The sequence below is a fragment of the Sorex fumeus genome, unplaced genomic scaffold (genome assembly GCF_029834395.1).
Source record: "Sorex fumeus unplaced genomic scaffold, SorFum_2.1 ptg000013l, whole genome shotgun sequence".
In the NCBI taxonomy this organism is placed as follows: domain Eukaryota; kingdom Metazoa; phylum Chordata; class Mammalia; order Eulipotyphla; family Soricidae; genus Sorex; species Sorex fumeus.
Genome location: NW_026606070.1, coordinates 16,023,125 through 16,050,919, shown reverse-complemented (window position 1 = coordinate 16,050,919; position 27,795 = coordinate 16,023,125). Strand labels below are relative to the sequence as shown.

The 27,795-nt window shown below is 39.0% G+C and overlaps 1 protein-coding gene across 2 annotated transcripts in view; it reads left to right on the top strand.

Moving 5' to 3' along the window:
* SLC4A4 (solute carrier family 4 member 4) overlaps positions 1 to 27,795 on the top strand; it is a 346,379-nt gene that overhangs the window by 11,378 nt on the left and 307,206 nt on the right. For both annotated transcript variants that reach the window (XM_056111484.1, XM_056111485.1), the window contains exon 2: positions 11,563 to 11,742. In XM_056111484.1, coding sequence (XP_055967459.1) covers positions 11,563 to 11,742 — 180 coding nt within the window. The remainder of the gene's footprint in view (positions 1 to 11,562; positions 11,743 to 27,795) is intronic.

Sequence of the window (27,795 nt, the reverse complement as noted above, 5' to 3'; positions counted from 1 at the left end):
CAAATCACGCTAGATCGGACCATTCAAAAGAGAAAGCTATGGTCATAAGAATTTGAGAGAGACTTTGAAAACTTGTATAAAAAGTTTTACCTTTCCTTCTGTGTTTAACCAATTCAAAGATTTTATCTGAAGACTAGGAAGGGCCACATAGAAAAATTTTGGCTTCGTGTTCTCACCTTACAGACCAGTACACTCTCTTCAGAGTGGTTGAAGTGATTTGCCTGAGGTAACGCTAGTAATCGGAATAATGCAGACAAGTAGCCAGTTACCCGGCAATTTTAGAGCTGTGTTCTTTGACTACAGTGTGCTTGGTGCTGACCCCTCTGGAGTTGGAAAGGGTGGATGAGATTTGGAAGAAACTCCTGAAAGAACAGAGGGTGGTTAGAAGTAAAAGAAGAATTAACAGTGATGGAGAGGTCAGAGAGGAAGAGACAGAAGATTGACTGGCCTCATTCTTGGATGACCCAGGAATTGTCAGTGGGAGACAATGTCCAAGGCAGAACAACTTCGTATTCTGGAGCAGTTTGTGGAACTAAGGGTTGTTGATTTTTCCTTTTTCCTTTTGTTATTCTGTGATTATAAAAGAGAAGCATTTCAGAGAATTCCTGGACCACGTGTAAAGACAATTTCTTTCTTTTTCTTTTAAGAAACTTTTTTTTTTCAGATAATATATGGTGAGGTTAATGAGCTGCTAACCCTAGTGAGAAAGCGGGGAAGGAAGTTTTACATCTAGGGATAATAAGAGTCCCCATCTTTATCTTATTAAGTCACCGTTTATTTTCTTTAAGTTTCTTCACTGGAAAATGAGTAAGTAATAAAAATTAACCAGGTGATGTTTAAGTTTGTTTCTACTCTTCTGAAATTGAAACAATAGCACAGAGGGTAGGGAGTTTGCCTTGCAAGTGGCTGACCAGGGTTCGATTCCTTCTCCCCTCTCGGAGAGTTCAGAAAGCTACCGAGAGTATCCCGCCTGTACTGCAGAGCCTGGCAAGCTACCAGTGACGTATTAAATATGCCAAACACAGTAACAACAAATCTCATAATGGAGACGTTACTGGTGTCCGCTCGAGCAAATTGATGAACAATAGGAGGACAGTGCTACAGTGCTATAGTTGTGTCAGTGAATGTTGTATAGCTCTTATCTGGATGCACGTAGAAAGCCATAGGCATGAAATTTGTGGGATTGGACTTAACTGGGCTAACTTAAGTCTCCCATACCACTTTCTGTAGTTGTTGAGCGGTATTTTATTTAGTCCAGTAGAATTATCCATGTCTCATTTACCTATATCTTTGTGAGAGGAGCACTGTAACACTGTAGCACTAACGTCCTGTTGTTCTTCAATTTGCTTGAACAGGCACCAGTAGCATCTCCATTGTGAGAACTTGTTGTTACTGTGTTTGGCATATCGAATACGTCACGGGGAGCTTGCCAGGCTTTGCCATGTGGGAGAGATACTCTTGGTAGCTTGATGGGCTCTCAGAGGGATGGAGGAATCGAACCTGGGTTAGCTGCGCCAGCCACGTGCAAGGCAAACGCCCCACCACTGTGCTATGAGAGTAAATAATTATATGAACTAAGATAGAATATTTAGTACCTAACTAGTCATGAGTACATTCACCGTATGATGCATCATCTCTTTATAGGTACTGAAAACTTTCTTCCCTTTGCCCAGCCAGTACTAAAGGGAAATAGCAGTTAAGTGGAGGGTGACAATGTGGCTAGAATGACAGTGCAAATGTATTTGTTTCTGTGTCTCTTGAAGCTGTCTTGGACTATAGTAGCAAGACCCATAATCACTGACCATTGGATAGATAAGCCTTTTTTAAAAACTCTTTTCCAACCCTCCTTCCCATTCAGTTATGCAAATGGTGACTATCAAAGTGATAATGGAAATATCCAGTTTTCTGTGATTGACTCACAAAGGGGTTATTTCTGACAGTATGCTGTATATTAAAATTCTCCTGCTTTAGAGTTCTGCAGTGTGAGGAGGAGTGGACTGGTCACTCCTTCTCTTGGTTGCTTCCTCTCTGCAGTGAGTACTTTCTCACCTGTCATTAAGTTTCCCAGAGTTTTTGATTCTATTTGCTTTTAAGAAAGAGAACCAAAGCACTCGGTGTCTCTCTCGCACTCACTGCATGAATACTCCATGGAAAATTCTGCACATAACAGCTAAAGATTGACAGGAGTTTGTTTGGCGACAAGGTGGAGGGGACAGAGGTTAAGAAAGGTGTTGGGGCTGTTAGTCTCTGAAGTGTCTATCATGCCCCATACTGTCTCACCAGCCCAGAAATAAGCACTTCTTGAAAAAAAGAATATTCCCATTACTGTTGATTACTTTGTTTATTCCTGTAGATAAAACACTTTTATTGTCCTTGTCAAAATATAGACTATATGTCTAACTAAGCTTTGTCAGATATTTTCTGATTAACTCGGAATCTTAACAGATCACCTCATAGACAAATTATGAAGCAAGAAAAGTCTCTTCACAAATATAGCCCTTTGGAGGAGACCATTCTAGTATCACTGCCTTTCTCCCCCGTGAACTATAAAATACGTCAAAAGGTCACCAGGGGATGAGCCAGAATTAGGAGCTCTAAACGTGCGTACTGAAACATTGGAAGACGCTACTAATGGATTCTCCTAGAGAAGGGTTTACAGGTATTATTAGGACCACAGGTGGGTGGGGATGAGAGGGAAGTGCTTTGATTTTTTTTATTTCCTTTGTAAGGGGGAGAAAGAAACAGTATAAATACTGGTGGAGCACTATTGTATTCCAGATGTGACGGGAGACACTTCATCCGCATGATTTGGGCTGTCCATAAAAAAGATATCTATCCTTCTGTCTCCACACGTAGAAATTGTGAAAATTTATTTATACCGATATAAATATAGATAGAACCATAAATATTTTTATCTATAGATAGGGATATAAATACATTTTGCTAAAGCAGGGCTTAAAAATATTTGCAGAAACAACTTCTTAGGTATTCTGAAGCACTTTCAGAATTATAGCTTCTAAATGATGACTTGGTGATTAGAAGAGTTTAATCATCAAGGTAGGTTTCCATAGTGTTTTTATGTAAATATTTTCAAATAATTGATGATCACTGAACATAATAAAGTTATTTTATTTAAAAATATTTACTAACTCAGATTTTTTTTAAGTATTGGTCAGTTTTGTCTGTTATCAGCCATCTGTAATGAAAACTTAATTTTATTTAATTTCACGTGTGATCCTAGGGCTCTCACTTTTTAAATTTTTTGCTTTTTGGATCACATCCAGCAAAGCACAGGGGTTCCTCCTGGCTCATGCACTCAGGAATTACCCCTCACGGTGCTCAGGGGACCATATGGGATGCTGGGAATCGATCCTGGGTCGGCAGCGTGCAAGGCAAACGCCCTACCCGCTGTGCTATCACTCCAGCCCCAGAGGGTCCTCACTTTTACCTTTTGCAAACCGCAGCACCCAAAAGGAGAGAGAGAACAAAAGGGAATGCCCTGCCACAGAGGCAGGGTGGGACGGGGGGGGGGGGAGTGGGGATGGGAGCGGGAGGGATACTGGGACCCGTGGTGGTGGAAAATGGGCACTGGTGGAGGGATGGGTACTTGATCATTGTATAATTGAATCCCAAGCACAAAACTTTGTAAGTTTACAACTGTACCTTATGGTGTTTCACTAATAAAAATTAAAAATAAAGAAAAGCATAATTTCTAGAAGTTTTGTGCTGAAACAGAGCACATGTATGGCAGATGTAGAAGCTTTCTGAGGAAGGGACAGGAGTTTAACTAATAATCACTGTAGGCTTGCCTCCCTCAGAGAGTTATTTCCTGCATTGTTTGTTCTTGGCTAGAGATTATTATCGTCACCAAATATTAAATATTAAAAGCACTGTGCTAGGTAAACGCCGAGTAGCAAGCTGAGATTTTTAATCAGTCATGCCTCAAGAACCATCAGGTTGCCTTAACGAGAGACTTTCAGTGAACAAAATTCCCTTGCAGTTCAGTGGAAAGAAAAGTATTTCCCTGTTTTTTTTTTTAATCACTTTTACTATTTATTTGCTTGCATGCCTGATTCTCAGTATAATTGGTAGTATTAATATTAAAATAGATTACTCATCAGCATTCAAATGATCTATAAATAAATTGCATTTGTAATATGTAATTATCTATTAATAACCATGCCTTTTTTTTATGAAAAGTTGCTCCTGTTAACAATACAGAAATAGAAATAATCCCTTGCCATGGTTAGTGATATAAGTAAGAAGTGTGGATCCTTGTGCGAACACCAAGGGCTGATTTAAACCCTTTATAACTGCGAAATTATAGCAGGTCTTTTGAAGGGGGAGGGCTTCTTTTCGTGAATTTGTTTTTATACCCACGTTTATTAGTAATATAACCTTGATTACATCTTGATAGAGCTGCTTAGGACATCTTTGAATTTGTGTATAACTTAGCAAGTTATTTGTACTTCATTTATTAAAGTGATTAGGATTATGCATACCGATCTATTCTTAAAGTGCTAACACAGCCTCTGTGATCCGGTTTGAGGTTTCTTATGAGTGTACTTTTAAAAAGATCTTAGGGGATTGTGTTTTGGTCTAAGAAGTAGAGTCTTTTAATTTTTTGTCACTCTCCCAGAATCTTTATCTCCAATTCTTTTTCTTTATAAAAAAAAAAATCTTAGTTTTGCTTTTTCCCACCCCCCATGTTGTTGGCAATAACTATAACATGTTTAGGTATTTTGGCATAAGACCAGATTGATTGACGGAAGATAGTATTTAGCTTGTATTTTGGAACTATTGCTGATTATTTTTGAGGAATTATATAAGGTGGTAACTGTTGTAGAATTTTGAACTGCAAAGAACAAACATTTAGTTGGTTATAGAAAGAGCAACAATATGAATAAAAATTAAATTTGGAACATTCCTCAGTATTTAATTAGAGACGTATGTAGGAGTCTGAGGGTAGAAGATGTGGATGACTGAGGGTGGCTATAAGGGAAGGTAGATTTCTGGGACAGACTTATGTCTATCTGAGAGTGCCAGAGAACAGGTAAGTTCTCTTCACAGAGACCCTTTCTCCCTTCTGGTTCCCTTCACCCTTCCCCATGCTCTGAACGCAGAGACTCTTCAGTTAATATATATATATATATATATACACACACACACATATATATGTGTGTGTAATATATGTATATGAGCAATATATATGTATGTTATATATGTGTCTATTACATATATTGCCTTTCTCTAAAAAATATTTACTGTGAACATTGAAGAGTGAGAGTCGAAGAGTGAAATTAGTGAATACAATTCATGTCACAAAATTTTATCTGTTCACAACAGGTTTGCTTCAAAATTGTCTCATTCATTTCTAGAAGTCCACTTGAAGAAAAAATCTTGCATAGTCTAAATATAATATGATGACCTACCATAATACTAATATCACCTAAACAGTGATAAAGGAATCATCATTCTTGATATCTGAGGGATATGAGTTAGCTAGTGACAATATCCTGTAATCTTGATTTTTTTATATATAATAGGAATAATACAAGTGTTTAATTTATGCAGTTGTGTGAACTGTTCTTGAGGTAATATATATGAGGCCCAACCAGAATTTGGAACGTTTGTAATTATTTAATAAATTGATGATATCATCTGCCTGGACCGTTAAACAAGGAAGATTTTCCCTGTGGAAGTGACTAGATCTACTGTATGTAGAGAAGCTTATGTTGTTAGACATTCAGTCATCTGTAGAACTTTTGGTTCGGTGGTAAATCCTTTTCTTTGTTTTTGAATTTTATTCACTCTTGTATTCGATATGCCAAACACAGTAACAACAAAGTCTCCAATGGAGGCATTACTGGGCCCGCTCGAGCAAATCGACGATCAATGGGAGGGCCTTTACCTTTACCTTTACCTTATTCACTCTTGTATGATTTTTGGTGGTAAGCACATCCTAAGATGCTCAGAGCTTACTCTTGGCTCTGCACTCAGGGATCTTTTCTGGCAGTCTTTGGGAACCATGTAGGGTAATAGGGATGAAACCCGGTCAGCCATGTACAAAACAGCATCCTACCCACTGTACTATTGCTACAGCTTCTGGGTTGTACATTTATTTTCAGTTTATACTCTATAATTTTGTGTATAATGAATTTACAAAAACTCTAAGATTGATTTGGTTATTTTCTAATACTGTTTCTAAAGCATTTTGAAGGTAGAGGCCATATATTCAGTTCCTTCGGATCCATCATCAACTTACATAGTAAGACACATCAATTTAATTTCTTTTTGCTGGCTGAATTATTTTTTTTTGTAAACCCTTTTCTGGTTTGTTAAGTTTAATTCCACAAACTCTTAAATCCTTTGGTAGCCAAGTGGGTTTCTGTGAAGCCTCTTGAACTTGAATAACTTCTGTAAGAGTTTTCTGTTGCCTTGAAAACAAACAAGATAGCAATTATGAATGATGTTAGTTTAGAAATATTCTAGGAATTGGGAGTTAAATATGATAGCTTCCCAGTTGTGCTTTAGCTGAGGTGGAGTAGGTAAGGATAGGAAGAAGCAGGGATTACTGACTGATAATTTCTGACGTTCCAAAAAAGATAGCCAGGAACAGATAAGTAGGAAAACCATGTTTTCTTCCTAGGAGTTCTGCTATGGGATGGATTGTAAGATATTCCCAAGACATTTAGTTTGTTGGGAACTTGCACCATCTGTTAGAGAAAGGCATGCAGGGTATTTATTTGAACACATGATGTTGAGGCTGCTGCCAGATCAAGAACTACATGCCCTTTGGCTCACATCTATATGGACACTCTCAAATGTAGATAGGTTCTAGTAGAAGTACTTTATCAAATTTTGAGTAGCAGGAGTTTAATCTTCGTATTAACTTTAAAAAACAAACACCTTTTTCTTAAAGTATAGCTTTAAATTTTTTTTTCATTTTCTCTGGAAATAATTTTTATGGAAATTTCTAGTATAGTAGTTTTTTCTTTTTTCTAGAGTCTGAAATTCTGTAGTGTTAGGCAGGTAAGTAACTGCCTCTGATTTCCTGAGCACCTTCTTTTTTTTTTTTCTGATATACTCTTGCTGGATTAAAAACTTACTGTTTTTCAAATTTCTCACTTTCATTTTTCAGGTAAAATAATGCAATATTCTCAGCCTTTATGATTTTTTTGAAAGAGCTTGTGAGCTTGCATACGGTTATTTAGTAAGTTGTAGTTTTAAAAATAGCATTAGTCTTTGTGACATATTTCTGATACAGGTTAAGATATATATTTTTAAATTATTATAATTATTTTAATATATTTTTTAAAATTTTTATTTATTTTTTTTATTAGTGAAACACCATGAGGTACAGTTATAGACTTATAAATTTTTGTGCTTGGGTTTCAGTTATACAATGGTCAAGTGCCCATCCCTCTACCAGTGTCCATCCTCCACCACCACAGGTCCTAGCATCCCCCCCCACCCCCCATCCCCCCCATCCCAGGTTAAGATATTTTAATGAAAGTAAACACGGATCTATTTTTTTTTTTAAAAAACTTTAAAATTCTTACTGGCCAGTAAACTCTCCTTTTCTGCCTTAGGTTTAGAGATAGGAATCCTACATAGTCCCAAGGTTAAATAAACTTTGAGTTGCACAGGGATTATGCTCCTGTTTCATCAGTTACTTCTCATCCTATCTCCACCTCAGCTCCTTTACCCAAGAGAAGAAAGTATCAAGAGGGGCCAAAGCATGCTTCCTGAAAGTGATGATCAAATAGTTTTGATAAAATTGTGATAAAATTTATAAAATCTTATAAAATTGTTCACAATAATTTATTACAATTTAATATTCCAACACCAACCTCATAAAATTTATAAAATCTTATAAAATTGTTCACAATAATTTATTACAATTTAATATTCCAACACCAACCTCACCACCATTATACCATCCCACCATCATATTTTGGATACTGACCTTCAAAGCCTGCTCCCAAAGTAGGACCTAAATAACTTAGTCGTATTACTTGTTTTGTATAACCTGCTAAAAATGATCCAAAATATTTCCTTAGAGGAAATCATGTGAAGATTGTTGTATTTCACCCTGGAGCCATTAAACCCTTGTCTTGGTACATCAAAGGTGTAGAGTATGAGATGTCGCATTTGTGGCTGCATACTCCAGGAATTCTAAAATTTTAAATATAGTGATACAGCTGAGGTTAATTTCATTTCTTTTCTTTTCTTTCTTTTTTTTTTTTAAACTGGATAATGACTTTGGGGTCCAGAGGCATGAGATCTATTTTTGATGTTGTTATCAACGAGAGTATTTTCATCAATAAGCTACTTCTATTGATCCTAACTAAAGATATATATTCATTCTGTAGGGCAGTAAGAAAACTTTCCTCTAGCCTACTATACATTTGGTATTTTTTGTTATTTATCATATACAATGTGAACTATTTGATCGTCACTTTGAGGAATCATACTTTATCCCTACTTGTCACTTTCTCCTCTTGGGTAAAGGAGCTGAAGTGGAGATAGGAGGAGAAGTAACTAATGAAACTGGAGCATAATTCCTGTGCAACTCAAAGTTTACTTAACCTTGGGACTGTGTAGGATTCCTATCTCTAAACCTAAGGCAGAAAGGGAGAGTTTACTAGCCAGTAATGTGTGAGAGAAGAAGGGAGGATGCTGTGAATTTTTAATTGCACAGCTCTGGCGCCTCTTAAAGTCAATACCGTCCTCACTCAAGGAACATTCTGTTATACTCTGCAGAAGCTTATCCACAGTTACTGGTAGCCAGGTGGGTACCATGGTATAAAATAATACCCGAGTATAAAACAATACCCGAGGGATTGCATGGGTTGGGAATGGGAACGGAGTGTCTGCAGGTGGGTATGAGGGACCTGTTTGGTTTGTTGGAAATGCTCTAAAATTAGATTATTGTGATACTTGTATATCTCTATAAATACCTTAAAAGTAATCGAATTGAACCCTTCAAGGAAGAGCTTCTATGACATGTTAGTCAACCTCAGTAAAGTTCATAAAGTGCCTGAAATTTGGGTACCTTGAAAGGAGTTGCGTTTCCGCTCAGTCCCTGAATTCTGTTGTGTAGCATCATCTGAGAAGTGTTCCCACTTGTGTGAAAGAGTGTGACAAAGTGATGGGGGAGATTCTGAGGCAGGAACTGGAGAGTTCTGAATTGCTCAGCTCAGTACCGTGACTGAGGCGATGAAAACCTGAATCATGTTCATAAGGCAGGGACACTTGTGATCATGATGTTAATAATATGACACTTTTTTTTTGTGGTGATGACAAATTCAGTTAGGCCCATTAAGGCATAGAACATTCTCCAGGGGTTTTAAAAGTTACTCTTTCATTTGGTTGATAGCAACATGTTATAACTAGAAATATTACTTATAGTCCTATTAGTTCAGAGAAACTGTCTTTTAAAATGATTTGGCAAATGTACTTTGTGGATTTGGGTAAATATATTCAAAATTAGTTTTTTCCTTGTTTTTGGCTTTGGGGGCATACCTGGTGATGCTTGTCCTGGCTCTGTGCCTAAGGAATTGAATTGGCAGCATACAACACAAGCACCTTAATCCTTGTATTGTCTCTCCAGTCCTAAAAATACTTTCCATATAATTTCAGTTAAAATAATGTAGTCAAATTGCAGTTTTTTTGCTTAGCTGTCATTTTTTAATAAAATGTAGAAAATATTTAATATGACAGTTTAAAAGTTTTTTTCCAGTTCTTTTTTAAAAAATGATTTACTAATTCCTGAATAAAGGCAATCATGCTCTCAGTGTTTGACTTTCTAAAGAAATTGGTTGGCTTTGCTTACATTTATTGTGTGACTTGAGATAAAGTTACAGGACTCCCTCAGTAACTGGAGGAAACAATTGACACTGTTACTTAATTCACATTGTTTCTGAGACATTTCCTACTTCCTTGTATAATACAGCTTTCCCATGAGAACAATTTGCTTGCAAATGGTTAGACATGATAAATTTCTTATTTGCACACATTTTCTAAGAAGAATTTCACTGTGCTGTGGAGTAGAGTTGATGTATATGTTTGTGTGTATGTGTGTGTGTCTGTGTGATGTGTGAATGTGTGTGTGGGGTGTGTGTGTGTGTGTGTGTGTGTGTGTGTATCAATGGGGGAACCTTCATGCTTTTACCTAGATAACTCTCGTGTCATTTCTAGTGTCAGAAGGTTCTCGTTCCTGAGATGTACCCCTTTCTTGAAGAGCATGTCATTATAATAATACTCCAATTTTAAGGAATATTGTGTGAATTATGGCATTTTTAGATATTCCTGGAGAGTTACTATGAAGATACTTCATAGCAATTTATATTATGCATTTCGTGCACATGTATTGTGTGTAGGTATGTGGTAGCGACTGTGACATCAAGTGATCACCAAGGAATAATTCCAGAGTAGGAAGGAAAACTCATCGATGAGACAAGACAGCCTAATCTGATTTGGACTTAAATTTTTTTTTTTCGCATTACTTCTGAAATGATAGTTCTTACTTTCAGAAGTTATTCTGTGCATAAAGTGAAAGTAAAAGTTTCCCAATTAAGGAAAAAAAAAAGATGTGGAACTTTGAGTTCCCTTTCCCTGTCTTATCAGATTTTGCAAAAATAATACCACTTGTCAGTTTTGCAGCTCGTTCCATCTAGAGAACTAAAAGCATTTCACAATCTTTTTTTCCTCATGCCCTTCTCTTCAAGGCAATTTTTGCGGGGCTGGGTTTATTTTTATCATTGCAACAACCAGTTTTTAGAAACTTTTGGAAACGAAAAAAGAAAAATGAGAATGGCACTGGAGCTGACATTCATTTTAGCTGTTTCCTAGTGTGAACATTTGAGTATTTCTAAAATATTCTCTCCAAATATGTCTTATTTTTTCTCAGTTTGTCCCAGTTCTACATCTCTATTCTGCTGATTGGGTGAAAAAAAAAAGTTTTAATGTAAAATCTTCTCTGCAGAGTGACTTTTTGAACTTTGAATTAAATCTTTATTTTTTTTGTCTTTATTTGTTGTGAGGGCTCTTTTCCCAGCAGCCTATTCATAAGTATTTACTCTAGCACCAGTATAATCATAGACATATAGATGGTGATAACGGCAGGGCCTCTAGTGATTACCCAACTCAAGCCTCTCATTATATAAATGTTCTGCTTACTCAGAGTTCTCATGGGGCAGACTCAAGATCCTTGAGCTAATTGATGGCAAAGGAATAGCTAGAACCAAGGAATTCTGATTTCTAGCTCAATATTCATTGCTTTTCTGAAGCAAAAGTAGTCAAACTGGGTAGAACAATAGCAAACTTTCCCAGAGTCCCAGTGGCTCCAAACTCTGGTCTGCAGTGTGATTGAATGTGGCTCTTTCAGTCTAACTCAGAATTTGGATATTTTGTTTTTCCAGTGTGAGTTTATTTGGTAAATGTTGAATGGTAGTATTGAATTCATAGGCAGCTTTATCTGACCTGTGATCTTGTGCAATTTATATGCAGCAGAGAAAGTGATTGGAAATGACTAATGATCTCTGTGTGTTCTTTTAGGCCACCACACCATCTATATTGGGGTTCACGTGCCGAAGAGCTACAGGAGAAGGAGACGACACAAGAGGAAGACAGGGCACAAAGAAAAGAAGGAAAAGGAGAGAGCCTCGGAGAACTACTCTGATAAGTCGGATGTGGAAAACGCAGATGAATCTAGCAGTAGCATCTTAAAACCTCTCAGTGAGTACTTTTGGAATCTCTCTCTCTGCCTTATAGCCTGAAACTTTTTTTTTTTTAATATATCATATGTCTACTGAGGGAGAAAGGCAGTGATCCTGGAATGTCTTGGAAGGGCTATCTATGAAGATATTTTTCTTGTTTCTTGTATCTTTGAAGATACGGTTTTTGTCGAACCTACAAAAAAGAGTAAGGTTCTGTTGAAACAACAGATTTGTCTAGGAGGTGATCTGTTAAGAGTTGACAGTTAAATTGGTCATGTGGTCTACTTTTTGACTAGAGAAATAAAAGTTATATATAGCATTAAGTCAAGGTAATCACTAGTAAATCACTAGGAATGGAATGATTCTTTTAAATAAATGTTTATTTCTGGAGCTGTTCTGGTAGTACGGTGGTTTAGGTGCTTGCCTTGCACACAGCCAGTTGGATCTACAAATATTGAGCATTGCCAGGAGTGATCTGTGAGCACAGAGCCAAGAGTAAGTCCTAAGCACAGTTGAGTGCTACCTCCAAACTGACAAAACAAATAGAATAAAAAACAACAAACAGCGCATTGCTTGTTTCTGCATAGAACTAGATTCTTCTGGATCCAGAGGGATAGTACAGCAGGTAGGGATGTTTGCTTTGCAGATGGCTGCTCCAGCTTTGACCACGACACCTCATATAATCCCCCATGCCTGCCAGGAGCTTGGTCCCTGAGCTGAGTCTGGAGTCAACCATAGCATAGCCTTTGGTGTGCGACCTCCCCTACACCCCCGCCCCAGAAAAACAAAACAAAACAAAACAAATGGTTTCTATTGAGACAGTAGTTAGAGGTGAAATTTTTGTGTACCTGTAGAATGAATTGTAGGTGACGTTTAAACTGGTTGTGGATATTAAGAACAGACGCCAAACAGGAGAGCCAAAAAATACCTTCTGGTTCGAGTGACACCATGGGCTGTTTAGTTGTACCTGTATGTTGCTTTTGTGTCTTTTTGTTGTGGAAATGTTAGCATATGTGGGCAGTTTTGTGGCTGAAGTAAGAATGAATATCTGTTGTAGAATGAAGCAGTACAAACACATGCTAATTTTAGGAGATCCCCTAGCAATAATTACGTAGTGTCATCTTTTTTTTTTCTTTCTTTCTTTCTTTCTTTCTTTCTTTCTTTCTTTCTTTCTTTCTTTCTTTCTTTCTCTCTCTCTCTCTCTCTCTCTTTCTTTCTTTCTTTCTTTCTTTCTTTCTTTCTTTCTTTCTTTCTTTCTTTCTTTCTTTTCCGCTTCTGGCCAGAACACCAAATTAAGATAAAAGTTTTGAGGAGAGTTTGGAGCTGGACCACTAAATTAAAATTTGAAGGCATTGGAGTAAATGTAAAAGAGAACCAGAGGGTAGGAGACTAGAAATATATTTTCAATGGAAATGATGGGGGTGAAAGGAATCCTTCATGTAGTGATTAAATTAATGGGGACTGTTTCAGGCAGAATCCTTGAAATGCAGACAAAAAAGGTTGTAGTTAATAGTCTGGAAGAACAAAAGATAACACTCCTTCCCAAATAAATTACTACTGTTTATCTTGATTTTCTGTCTATTTTGGCACTGCCTGAACCAAAGCCAGAAATTCTTGTGTGTGTGTGTGTGTGTGTGTGTGTGTGTGCATGCGTGCGCACGTGCACACACACACACATACACATGCACTTACTGTGTGCTGTGTGATCACTCTTTCTCTTCACACATTGCAAATCATTTCTCATTTTGTAACTTAAGAACCAGAGTGCATCCCATTATTATAAAAACTAAAAAACAGAGAGATGCTCACCTAGAGAAATGGGCCAATTTAAAAAATAATAATAATAGGTTTTATGATTATCCAGGTCTTTACTTTTTTAAATTGAATTCCTGTGAGATAGAGCATTACAAAATTGTTCATGATTGCCTTTCAATCATACAATAATCCAACACCCATCCCTTCGCCAGTGTAATTTCCCAGCACCCCTGTCCTCAATTTCCCTTCCACCCCTTCAAGCCATCCCCCACCTCATCCTACCTCTGGCAGGTGCCTCTTTTTTCTCTTTTTCTCTTTCTCTCTGTCATTTTAGGCATACTGGTTTGCGATACAGATGCTGAAAGGTTATCATGTGTATTCCTTTACCTACTTTCTACACCCAGTTCTTGTTCAGAGGAAAAATTTCGAACTAGTATTGTCATAGTTGACCCTCCTCTATCTTAACTACCCTCCATCTCCCATATACTAATGCTAGCAATGCTAAAGAGATTATACTCTGGTCAGAAAGGTACTGACATTGTGTGATGACCATGAAAGGGCTGTTGCTTCCTGTGGCTTTGGAGGACTGGCTGGAGTGTAGAATATAAGAGCAAAGAAGCAATCCATTCTCAGGGGTCCCAGTCTCTCCTCCCTGGGAAGTGCGGCCCTGAATATTATATATTCAGTTTCTCACGGAATTCAGTGGAGAGTTTTGTTCCATAATCATAAGGTAATTACTTATACATTTGTATTTTAGAGTTAATTTTCCTGGTCGTCTGTAAGTTGTGCTTTAATATCTACCTTTTACATATTTAATATGAGTCATCCAATTCAACATGAAGGTTCTCTGTAAAATCTATGCACGCTGAAGGTTATGTGTTCATGGGCTCTCTGGATGGCTCTGTCTCACCGCCTGCGTTCAGTGCTCTTGAGCCGCTGTGTGTGGCGTGGATCAGGATGGCTGTTGGCCAAGGGCAGAATAAGGAAGAAATGAGCGCCAGGATGGTCAATATCAATTTTAGTTTATTCCGATCTTCACTCCCTTCTGCTTCTCTCTCTCAAGCCTGAGCCCCTCTCACTTCTGACTCTGCCCCCTGGAACCCGAGCCCCCTCCGAGCTTACAGTCTTAGTTTATATAGCAATCATGTAGGGTGGTGACACAAAGGTGGGTTGAACATTAACAAATCAACAAAGAAAGGTAAGACCACTCCTCCAGGTGATTAACTCAAGGATAAAATCTCATCTATAGAGATTACTCCAGATTACTAGGAGATTCGCTCAAGGGTGTGATCCAAACAAGGGTATGTTCTTTCCTCAGCCAGTAATCTACTTAAATAGTTGTGGTAAATCTACCCCAATATTTCTAGCAATGTCATTCTGTATGAGCACAGTAAGAGATATAAACTTACAGTTTGGTTCTTCCTAAGGACATCTCACTATATATCCTGCAATCCTTCAGGCCAGGTTAGTCTTCCTAGCCCCAGCAGGGTCCTAGTTTTGTCGTTACTTACTTTTGGATCATGACAGCATTTGTCCATGATCATGCCCTCAACTTATAGTTGAGTATCGTGGCACTTTGGCCTGGCCCAGTTTGATGCCAGGGTAGTTCACAGCTTGCCCTGGGTCCATTCAGTCCTTCGTTGGGACCCTGCTTTTGGGGTGCTAGGAACTAAGGGAAACTGAGTCAAGAAAGCAGGTGCCCAGAAGTAAATATTATTTGGAGTCAACTAACTCCCAAGTTACAAAGCATAATGTTAACTGTCTTCCTGTGTCCATTCAGAAAGGACATTGCTTTAAAGTAAACTATTCAAAAGTCATAAAAAGAGGAGAAAGGCAATATTAACTTATAATACAAGTTCAGTGCCCTGAAAAGATCTGACCTTACAAATTAACAGAAACTGATTAGGGGAATAAGCTGATTAACTATTTGGGAAGGGAGCATAGACAAGTACTTACAAATAAACAAAAGAATGGGAGTGACTCGGGAGCACTGGGATGGGTGTGACCCAATAAACCCAAGCTATCTGGGGAAGGACAAAACAGTGTTATCCTCTTAGAAATGATCACATTTACTGCTTACTGTGGAAAGTATATTGGTAACTAGCCTGCCTGATGCAGTTCTACTTTAAAAATCAAAATTGTTGCGCCAAGGTAGAGAAAGATATTTAATAATATTTTAGGGACTGAACCCAGGGCTTTTCAAGTATTATCATGAAATTCTGATGGGAGCCCACACCTGGGTAAATATCTGCTTGCTACACCATTACTATCTTTTAAAGACAATCACACACACAGTTTCTGTGATTCTTGAATCCTGGATATTTGTGTAACTTATAGTACCATCGACCAGATTACTACATGAGATTCATAGTACATCAGGTGATACAACTTTTGGAAAAATTCATGAACACGTTCACGACCATCCTGTTATTTTTCGATTGCTTGAGCAGATCCCAGTAATGTCTCCTTTGTCCTAGCCCTGAGATTTTAAAAAAAGTGCCATATTCAAGGCTCTTTCAGAGTTAGGAGAATGAGACCCATCATTGTTACTGGTATTTGGCATACTGGGTACGCCATGGGGAGTTTGCCAGACTCTGCCATGTAGGCAGGTTACATTTGGTAGCCTGCCAGTTTGTCCAAAGATGTTGCGCGGCCGCAAATGCGGCCATGCTCTTCCAGGAGCTGGGTTTTATAGTCTCTGGGTCTTGGCCGTTGATGGGATTACACAGCGCCAGGGGGCCAGTTTGTGGGTGTGACCCCCGCCTACTGGAATTTGGAGGATCTGGGTGGAGGATGCTCAGCCCCAATCCTAGTAGGCTTGGCGATCTCAGTCCCGGGACCCGCATGCCTTTGTTCCTCTGCCGGTACCTTCATGTGTGCGGAGAGTGGTCTCAGCATGGTGGTGGCTGGTTCTGGAAAAATTACACATTTAAATGGAGTAACTCAATGGAATTCTATTATTGCTGTCACCCCCATATGCTTTGATGACTTCTGGCTCTACTTTCAAATTATGTATGAACCTGCCTATTCCTTTTTGAATTTTATTTGGGGTGGGGGAGCATATCCAGCAGTGCTCAATGGTCACACCTGGATCTGTGCTTACGCATCACTCCCAGTGTGGCTTGGAGGACCACAAAGGATGCTGGGAATCAAACTCATGTCATTGCATGCAAGGCAAGCGTCCTGTCTACTGTACTATCTCTCTGGCCCCTATTCCCTGACAGTTTTTACTTTCACATTTTCGTTCAGTTTTAAGACAACTGCAACCATTTTTATTTTTAGTTTTTTTGAAATATCTTGTCATAGTGCATAGTGTCTCACCATTCCTTCTTGGTGTTATTTTCTCCTTGATACTTTTTCTTAGTTATACGGAATTTTCACTCCATTTGTGTCCAAACTTTTGTACCTCAGCATCTTTGCACATGTGGATCTGTTTTTCTGGAAAGGCCATCTCATCCTTGTTACAGTTTTCCTCCCCTTATGTTTTAACCTTTAAATTTTGTGACTTCAGGGAGAACCTTTCCTTATTTCTCTACCTCATACACATTCCATGGTGTTCCTTTTTTTTTTTTTTTTTAACTTTTTAGCTCTTTTTTCCCTTCAGGTACATATTTCAGCACACCAGCTGAGTTTTGTGAACTTACAGTTTCCTTTTATGCTGCTACTATATTGCAAACACCCTAAAATCTAGGATCTAATTTAGCTTGTCCCTGGCAACTAGTAAGTGCCTATAACATAATACATGCTTAATGAATATTTCAGAATAATTTAGTGAATAAATATTGCTAACATAAGCATTAATTTCATTCATTGAAATATTTCACACATTATAGATCAACCTGCTTTTTTTATTTTTATTAGTGAAACACCATGAGGTACAGTTGTAGATTTACAAATTTTTGTGCTTGGGTTTTGATTATACAGTGATGAAATACCCATCCCTCCACCAGTGCCCATTTTCCACCACCATGGATCCCAGTATCCCTCCCACACCCATCCCCCCCTTCCCACCCTGCCTCTGTGGCAGGGCATTCCCTTTTGTTCTCTCTCTCCTTTTGGGTGTTGTGGTCTGCAAAAGAGGCATTGAGTGGCAATCATGTTCAGTCCATAGTCTACTTTCAACATGTATCTCCTCTCCTGGGAGGATCCTCTAAACACCATTTATTTGGTGCTCCCTTCTCTATCTGAGCTGCCCTTTCCCCTAGAATGGCTGTCTGGCCTCTAAGCTATGGAGTAATCCTCCTGGTACTGATCTCGGCCATTCTTGGGTATTAATCTCCTATTTTGTTACTTTATGAGATCAACCTGCTTTTTCTTGTTTTCAATCTTTGCATCTTAAATTTAATCATTCTTCTCTTTTTAGTCTTTGATCTTCCAGACTATTATCTGTGACCTTTTTGTTTTGGGGTCATACCCAGCAGTGTTCAGGACTTTCTCCTGGCTTTGTGCTCAAGGATCACTCCTGGCAGTGCCAGTAACCCATATATGGTAGTGGGGATTGAACCGGGTTCACCAATGGCACGATAGATGCCTTACCCATTTTATTATCTCTCTGTCCCTCTGAAGCGATAGCACATTGGGTAGGGTGTTTGCCTGGCACATGGCCAACCCAGGTTCGATTCCTCTGCCCCTCTCAGAGAGCCCGGCAAGCTACCGAGAGTATCTTGCCTGCACGGCAGAGCTTGGCAAGCTCCCCGTGGTGTATTTGATATGCCAAAAATAGTAACAACAAGTCTCATAATGGAGACATTACTGGTGCCCACTGGAGCAAATCGATGAACAATGGGAGGACAGTGCTACAGTGCTACAGTGCTCTGGCCCCCTTAATATTTAATAACTCACACTACTGCATATTCTTTTAAAATGTATCTTTTTAATGCATATTTATACATATCTTTATTTTTCCCTCTATTTTCTTACTTTGCTATGTAAAATCTGGCATTAACTTTCAATTATCACATTTTGAGAATTGCCTCAGTATTTTAACTGTTGCCAAATTGGTATTTTCATCTGGGTAGATGATTCCTGAGTGTGCTGACGTGCTTGTATTCTGTTGCTGATGGGAGAAGTTGACCCACAGGACACATGGATTCATTATGGGCATATCTGAAAGCTCACTCTTCCACGAGAACTTGGGCAGCTCGGCCTCAGAAGGCATATTAAAGAGGCAGAGAATCTAATAGTAAAGGGCACTTCTAAGAAGCAGCCAAATATCTTCCAGTATTTAGGCACATCAGGAAGATGACATAATTAGGGGGTTCATTTAGCTGATAAGGGAAATGCTTTTGCTTTCCTCCCTGATTCTGGTATCAAAGCAGGGCTTCTACAAGTGAACGCGTGTTTGAATTCTTTCCTATTTGGAGCTCTGAGGAGGAAGCCAGTTGGATTTGTTCTCTCCCTCTGAGCTCCACAGCAACTCTGCATCCTCGGAGAGCCAATGTTGCCTGTGTGGACAGAGAGAATGTGTCCCTGACGAAGGTAGAGTAGGGAATTTGAGTGAGAAGTATATGCACAGAGCAGTAGGCAGCGAGGCTGGGGAAGAAAAGTGAAATGGAAGAGCAAGCAGTAGGAGAGACAAGGGAATGAGGAGGTGGTGTGGAGTGGGTGGTGGAGAGAAAAGTTAGATTGTGCTCTTTCTTAAAAATAATCCTTTTGCCTCCTCCACGGTGCACTTTTTTTTTTGTTCTAAGTTAGCAGCTGCCATCCTCTGAGGGTTGCCCAGAAAGTGGTCCTGGATGAGAGGGGCCGTGGAAACAGGGTACCACGGCCACGAGACCTCTGTGCCTCTGCAATGATTTTGTTTGAGTCCTAGGGTATTCCTGGGAGCATCACAAGCTGCTCAGGAACTTGGGAGGGACTGTGAAAGAAGTGTAAAATGTTAAAAACCCCCAAAAAACAAAAAACCAAGCACAGTTACAAACAGAACATCCTGTTCAGCATATTCCTTTGATCTGTAATGTGTTTCTTGACATTCTTGAACATGCCTCAGTGTTTGCCGATGTTACCTGCCACTCACGGATGTCTTGCCCATGTGGGACCCTACGTGTGTTCATGTCGGCACTCATTCAGCCTGCTGATAGTCTGTGCTAGCTTTTTGGATGTGTACCAGAACGGATGGATTTATGCTGGTGAACATTGTTCTATGGGCCTGTAACAATGGATGCCCGTTGGTGATCCAGTTATACTCAGGAAACTGAAACAGAGAAATGGGCCGCCACCTTTGTTTGAAGCTTCCGGATAAAAGAGTAGCTGAGCTTGGCCGAAGAGCCAAGAGTGTTTGGTGTTTTGCATTCGACTTCCCATTTTCCCAGTGCACACCCCGTCCCCGTCCCTCCTCTCACCTCATTCTTCCTGGTACCTTTATGCTTTTTTTTTTCTCAATTTTCAAATGTTGTCCAGCAAGTGTTTTACTTTTCATATAATAAAATAATTTTCCTTGAAGTTTTCTGCATGGCATTTGCCTATCCCCAGAATGAGTCAGTATGCAAGGAGAGAAGGGAGTTTTGGAATGTGTGTGAAGTGAGACAGATCCAGTCCCTTGAAAGATATAAAACAAAATCACAAGAGACCTATTCTATCTCTTTCACCTTCTCCATTTTTCATCTTATATAAGTAGGAAGAGACTTTATCTTTGGGTCTGAGAACAAAGGCTTTTATATTAGAAAATAATTGAAAACTTAAAGTTTGCTTTTGCAGAAGGGGCACTTGCAATTTCATTGGCTGTCACTGGGCTAGTGTAGAGCACATGTTCTAGCCAGACTGGTTTCAAATCTTGGTCATACCAGCAGTGAAACCGAGGTAAGGTAATGAGCCTCTCTGTGTTCCAGTTTCCTGTTCTGTCAAAGTGTTCGTGTGAACTTAATTCATATTATACAATGACCTAGCAGTACTTGTTAGCAATTATTATTTGAGGAGCTGAAATCTTTTCTTAAGATCTTGCTTTCTTATTCTTTTTACTCAGGAAATAATGGTATAAGCTGAAACTTTGCAAAGATTAATTTCTTGTGGACATTAATTATTACTCTTGAAGTTCCTCTGGCCGTATCTATGGAGATTACCATTCTGTATCCTTTGCTTTAATTGGCAGCGTGTTTTGTTGCTTCCAAAAGCATCTATGGAGAACTGATCCTAATACAATCTGTTACCAGTGAGTTCCCACCTGGATGCTGGCTGGTGTGCGAAACCTTAACAAGGAAACAAGACTTTCCAGAGGCAAAGGGAGGCCTTTTATCCTGCACAAATTCTTGTGTGCAATACAGCCACTTGCAAGTGGCTTTGCTTATCTTGAATGTAGCCAGTAGTTGGAATCCAAGGTCCAGACCCCAGAAGTTTGGTTTGTTCTTTCACATGAATTTCTCTTTTTGTACTTGATTTCTATTTCTCAGTGCTGTTAATCTGGTTATGGATAACGGTAGGTTGGGCCATTCAGCTGCTTGAAGGTAGTGCCTTGAAGAAAGGAATCATGTTTTGGTATCGATGGGTTTTGAGTAGCACTGTCTTGGTTCTACAACATTGTGTTTTGTGTGGTACAGATAATTACCTTGGCAGAGGAATAATGAAGGCCATGTCAGGGTGTGCCAGGCTTCAGTAACCCTGCAGTTTTGAAACACAGTTCTCTGGAAGTCACCTTAAACTGTCCTCCAAGTGGCACTTTTAGGGAAGGCAGTTAGTTCTTGTCTGACTATTCTGTTACAATACTCAGGCCATTTTACCATGCCATGAGATCTTCTGAATAGTGTGTTTATGTGTGTCACGGGAGAGTTGATGTTGCTGCTATCTATAGTGGCTCATATGTTTGCAAAGCCTCAGAGGGTTCCACTGTGCTTCAGATGCTGGGCAACTAGGGCTAAAAAGATTGTGACGTAGGGTGAAAAATGGAGCAGGGCTCTGGGAGGTGGCAACCAGACAGTGTGTAGAGTGTAGAGAAGTGAAGTATGTTGTAGCCAAGTGACGTGGGGATATGTCAGCCTGCCACAGGCAGTTCCACTCATATGAAAGGCTAGATACTTCCTATAGTTTGGGGTTCAGAAAGGAAACTTGAGAATGTTTTTGTTAGTGTGTGGTTATGAGTGTAGTGTGTGTGTGATTGAAATATGTGAAGGAATGGCAGGGAATTTTTATTTTAGGTTTCTTTTTTGAAAAAATTGAGATGTACTTAACATGTAAAACTATATTAGTCTGACAGATAATGTAAGGTTAGATATTTTCGCACAGTACAAAATGATCATCATATGATATCATCATCTTATATAGTTACATTATTTTTTCTTAGAATAAGAACTTTTACATCTACTTTTTTTAGGAACTTTGAAATGTGCAGTATAGTATTGTTCATTGTCCTAAAGTCATCACCATTCTCTATTGCAAGACAGGGGTCTTCCTGAGACGATATTGTGTTCAGGAAGTTTTTCATATCCAATGAAATAATTAATAAACGGTTATCTGAGTTCTTAATCCCAGGGGCTTTAGATTCAGGGCTTTACGAGCTTGAATTGTTGATGCAGAAGTAGTTGGGATGAGGCGACATGGGGGGGACCATGGCTCTACTCTATAAATAAATCCTCTGGAATTCTTCCATGACCACAATCTGGAAGCAGGAATGTTGGGTTCTTTTAATAACTTTCCCATGGATGGGGAGTGTGACTTGATTTTTCCTCACACTTTATAGAGGTGTGATGAGCATAGAGTCCCCATTAGCCCAGCTACTCTATAGTAAACATCACAGTTGTCCTTGATTCTCCCCAGTTGTTTCTGTCTGCAGTCAGCCGTTCACTGAGTACCATTGACTTTTTCTTCCTGTACCTCTTGTTTTTATATTTGCTCTTTCCTTTGAATTCCTGAGGCGTCATGGTATCTGGATCTGCCTTGAAATATAGGGGAGTTCATTCAGACAAGACTGTTGGACAGCTGACAACAAGTCTTAAAAGAAAACAAACCCAAACATCCACAAAATCTTTATAGAATAGTTTTCATTATGCAAAGCATGTTCTTACCTTGGGGTCCCTAAACATTTAAAAGAAAATTGATAATGTATTGGAATTCCTTCTACTCTTTTCCATATTTGAAAGAGTTTAATGAAGATGGTAAGTTTAGTCAGTTTTGGTAAGATTTCTTTATATATATCTGGCCGTATCTATGGAGATTACCATTTTACTGGTTTATAACATTGATTTATAATGCCTTTCCCAGTTATTTTTATTTTAATTATAGGGGCTACCCCTGGCGGTACTCGGGGCTCCCATGGCTATGCCTGGGGATTCTGGGGCTGAAAGGGGGTGGGGCTTGCTTTGCCCAGGACCAGACATGGGGCTTTATATGCAGGTATGTACTCTTGCCAACTGAGCCATATTCTCTGCCTCACTTGTCCAGTTTCTGAACTCCTGGTGCAAGTGTTATCGATATTATATAGTATGGTTCATAGAACACCAGGATTTCCAGTCATGACATACCTCTTATTTTGAGATGTGTATCTTTTCTAGAACCTCAGGGCAGGATCCATGTCTCATGTTTATTTTGAATTATCTTCTAAAATAGCATAGACCTTGAATGCATACATAAGTTATCTAGAAACAATTACTTTAAAAGACTCTGGTCACTTTGAGATAATAAAAACTTAAAAAAGGTTAAACGTGAATTTGCTATTGACACTTATCTTGGTTTTCAAAAGTGTGCTCTGTGCCCTAACCTAAATCTTAGTGAAAGGCAATTAAAATGAAAATCACCAGGGTTGTCTATTAGGATAAGTTGAATATGTTGAAATGGAAATAAAGACAGCCAGAAAAAATTATGTTTCTTGTGCTATGTAACTCTAAAACTTTGTTTTGCCGTGATTAATTTATATTTAAGTAAAATAAAATTGTCCGTGTTTTCAAAACAAAAATAAAAGTGTTACCCCCGATTTTTTCTCATGGGAAAATATTGAAATGTGTGAAAATATGCAGGTCAATGTAAGACTGCAAAATATTTTTTAGGATGGCACTTCTTTTAAGAACATACACAGAGTTGAGTTGGAATAAGTGTGTCTCTGTATGACTAGGACTTGTAGTCATCTATATAAATAAGAATAGTGTAGAAAAGAGGCTACTTACACTGAAGTTTGTTAATTACTGAGTGTCATTTAGATTGTTAGTACTGTTTATATAGATATTTTAAGAGTGGTTTATATTTATGTCTCTAGGATAAATTTGATTTTGGAGATATGAACCTAGATGAACTTGTATTTTCTTGTAGAATTATGATTTAATAATTTAAAAGTAAGTACACCTTTGATAATTTATTCTTTTTATTCTTGTCAATTAGGCAGACAGACTTCTATTTTTAAAAGTTTATTGATGATTTATTTGGGGGATTTTGGACCTCATTCTACAATGTTCAGGGGTTATTCCTGGCTCTGTGCCCAGGAAGACCCCTTTCATTGCTTGGGGGATTCCATGTGGAACCTAAGAGTCAAACTAGAGTCTGTGGGTAAAGGCCCTCCCGTTGATCATCGATTTGCTCGAGCGGTCCCAGTAACGTCTCCATTGGAGACTTTGTTGTTACTGTGTCTGGCATATCGAATACTCTCGGTAGCTTGCCGGGCTCTCCGAGAGGGGCGGAGGAATCGAACTCGGGTCGGCCATGTTGGCCGTTTATAAGGCGAACGCCCTACCCGCTGTGCTATCGCTCCAGCCTCTAGTCTGTGGGATGCTAGGCAAATGCCTTAATGCCGGTACTATCTCTCTGGCCAGAATACTATTTTACTTTTTTTTTCTTTAAAAAAGCAGTGTGTACTCAATTCTCAGTTAAACAAGACTCCCTGTGCTGATTTTATCATGATCCAGTGATGTGTATTAAAATTATCCTCTGTCATTTACCAAAATTTTACCACAAAAGTCATGCAGTTTTTAACTAATCACACTTAATTGGTTCTGCTTTACTTTGGAGGATTTGGTAAAGAATAATTTAGGTGTAATGAAAAATGTGACAGCTGAATGCAGATTTACAATAAACATGTGCATCATATAGCTAATTGTGTTCATTCAAAACTGAAGTTGTTTTTATCAAGAAGTAGGGTGATTTCTGTAACAAAGGCATGGGAATGATAGGGTTTTTTAAAAATATTTTTCCATTGATCTTTTTATTTTTTTAAATTTTTAAATTTGTAAGTCTACAACTGTACCTCATTAATTAGTGAGACACCATGAGGTACAGTTGTAGACTTACAAATTTTTGTGCTTGAGTTTTAATTGTACAATGATCAAACACCCATCCCTCCACCAGTGCCCATTCTCTACCACCACAGATCCCAGTATCCCTCCCACCCCCCATTCCCCCCATCCTACCCTGCCTCTGTGTCAGAGCATTCCCTTTTGTTCTCTCTCTCCTTTTGGGTGCTGTGGTTTGCAAAAGAGGCATTAAGTGGCAATCATGTTTTGTTTTTGTTTTTGGGTAACACCTGGCAATGCTCACGGGTTACTCCTGGCTCTGCACTCAGGAATAACTCCTGTCGGTGCTCAGGGGACCATATGGGATGCTGGGATTCGAACCTGGGTCAGCCGCGTGCAGGGCAAATGCCCTGCCTGCTGTACTATTGCTCCAGCTCCAATGATAATTTACATAACTGAAAATTCTCTGCAGATTCACCCAGTTACCAGACACATGTATGGGTAATTGTAAAATCCTAGATCAGTTCTTGTCTTGGATCTCCCAGAGTGGCCAAAATGTTCCAGAGGCTTCCAGTTCAAGACTTTCTGGCCACTCTGGGAGATACTCAGTCTATGGGTGTGGACCTGACAGTTCATTGCTAGGGCCAGGCGATACTGGGGTCATGAATGTCACCCCATCAGTGTGGGGTGGAGGTGGAGCTGGTGCCCTGCTTGCAACTTGCAAGTGTTCCAATACATTGAGCCATCTCCCTGGCCATTAATTTATATCTGATGTAATTCTACTTTGTTACTTGTCTTGGGGCTGGAGCATTAGCACAGTGGGTAGGGCGTTTGCCTTGCACGTGGCTGACATGGCCGACCCAGGTTCAATTCCTCTTCCCCTCTTGGAGAGCCTGGTAAGCTACTGAGAGTATCTCGCCCACCCAGCAAAGCCTGGCAAGTTCCCCGTGACATATTCGATATGCCAAACATAGTAACAACAAGTCTCACAATTTGTTGTGAAACGTTACTGGTTCCCGCTCGAGCAAATCGCTGAACAACGGGAGGACAGTGCTATAGTGCTACTTGTCGTGAAACTGATGAATAGTGCAACATAAAAGGAGCAAATTGCCCAAACAGGCAAAAACAAAAAATCAAGCACAACCCTTCCCAAAATTTTGGCTGCCCCTAGCCCCCCATTCTCAGCTATAGTGGGTGATGCCCAGAGGTTACTCCTGACTCTGCACTCAGGAATCATTCCTGTCAGACTCAGGGAACCTTATGAGATGCTAAGGATTGAACCTAGGTCAGCCACATGCAAGGCAAGAACTTTACCCCTGTACTATTGCTCCAGCCTCTTAGAATTTTTTTTTTTAGTTATTATTGATACTGACACCCCCAAACAACTATTAACGTTTTCTTATTATTCTCTAATTTTTAAATATGGATTTAAGCAGAAAATATTCTTTCTGGTTTAGAATTGAAGGCAGACAACTGGTATTTCAGTGACATTTAATATCCATAAACGATAATCAGAGTTTCTGAAACGTGTGTGCATGAAAGTGTGACTGAAGGAAACTTTTCTGAGCCATTGTCTGCAAGCAGAAACTTTATAGACTTGCTCCTTACACCCCTTCTCCCCCAACTCTGGAAATCTATCTGTGTAACTTTCTCTTTAAACCTATTTTAGCCTCTTGTTTTATGTTTCTTGCATTTGTAAAAACATCAAAGTTTTTCTGCAGTAGGATAAACTTGAAGATCCTTTTGCATATTCAAATATTTTTGCATGCAAACAAAAGTGCAGAAATGCTTTTCTTGTCTGGCAGGTGGGGTAATGTCCTGTTTTTATCAGTGATATTGAGAGCCTTTCTTTTAAACAGGAGACTCATACAAGTTTATGAGAAAAAGAAATCATTCAAGGGCAGTGTATAAGAAAAGCAAAAAACAAACCCTGGAGAATGTATTTATTTTTAACTAGCAATTGAGTTTTTAAAAGGGCATTGAATTATACTTTGAACATTTGTATGTATAAAGAGGAAATGTGTATGAATGATACTGAAGGTACGATGAAAGAGAGCAAGGAGATGACGACTTTTGAGAGGAAGTGGAGAGGACTGATTTTTTTTTTTTTATTATTGAATCACTGTGAGATACAGTTACAAGCTTTCATGTGTGAGTTTCAATCATACAGTGATCAAGCACCCATTCCTCCACCAGTGCACGTTCTCCACCACCAGTGTCCCCAGTATATGTCCCCTTTCCAGTCCTTCCCCTACCTCCATGGCAGACAAATTCCCCCATACTCTCTCTCTTCTTTTGGGTATTATGGTCTGCAATACAGACACTGAGAGGTTATCATGTTTGGTCCTTTATGAGGACTGATTTTTTAAGGAGGCAATGATACCAAAGGACAGAAATACCACTGGGTCCCCATTCCTTACAATGGCCCTCTTCTCCTGTTTGGTTCTTCTCAACCAATCTGGGTAGCGTTACGAGCTTTATCTCTAAATCCTTAGAGTTATTATTATTTTTTGGTCACTGTCACTGTCACTGCCCTCCCGTTGTTCATTGATTTGCTCGAGCGGGCCCAGTGATGTCTCCATTGTGAGACTTGTTACTGTGTTTGGCATATTGAATACATCATGGGTAGCTTGCCAGGCTTTGCAGTGTGGGTGAGATACTCTTGGTAGCTTGCTGGGCTCTCCGAGTGGGGCAGAGGAATCGAACCTGGGTTGGCCCGGTTGGCCGCGTGCAAGTCAAATGCCCGACTGCTGTGCTATCACTCCAGCCCATTTTTTTGTCATGATGATCAAATTATTACAGTTATTATTTAATTTACTTACTTACATATACCCTTTTGCATTGCTTTTTGAGTCATTTCGTAACATCTTTATTTTCTTTCTTTTATGAGGAATCCTATGGTCTTATCTTATAGCCATAATAGATTTTTAATTGATAGTAGTCCATTTAATCTAACTCTGCACCTCTATCTATTTATACATTTTATAGATTTAAATATATATTTTATATATATATATATATATATATATATATATAATCCCCAAATTTGTTCAACCTCAAACAAAGCTAGGGTGAGGTACATACTTTTTTCACTAAGAGGCTGTCCACACCAAATCCAGGACTGCCCCTTAGTAATCTGCTTGATGACAGTGGAAATTCAGAGTGAGGCAATG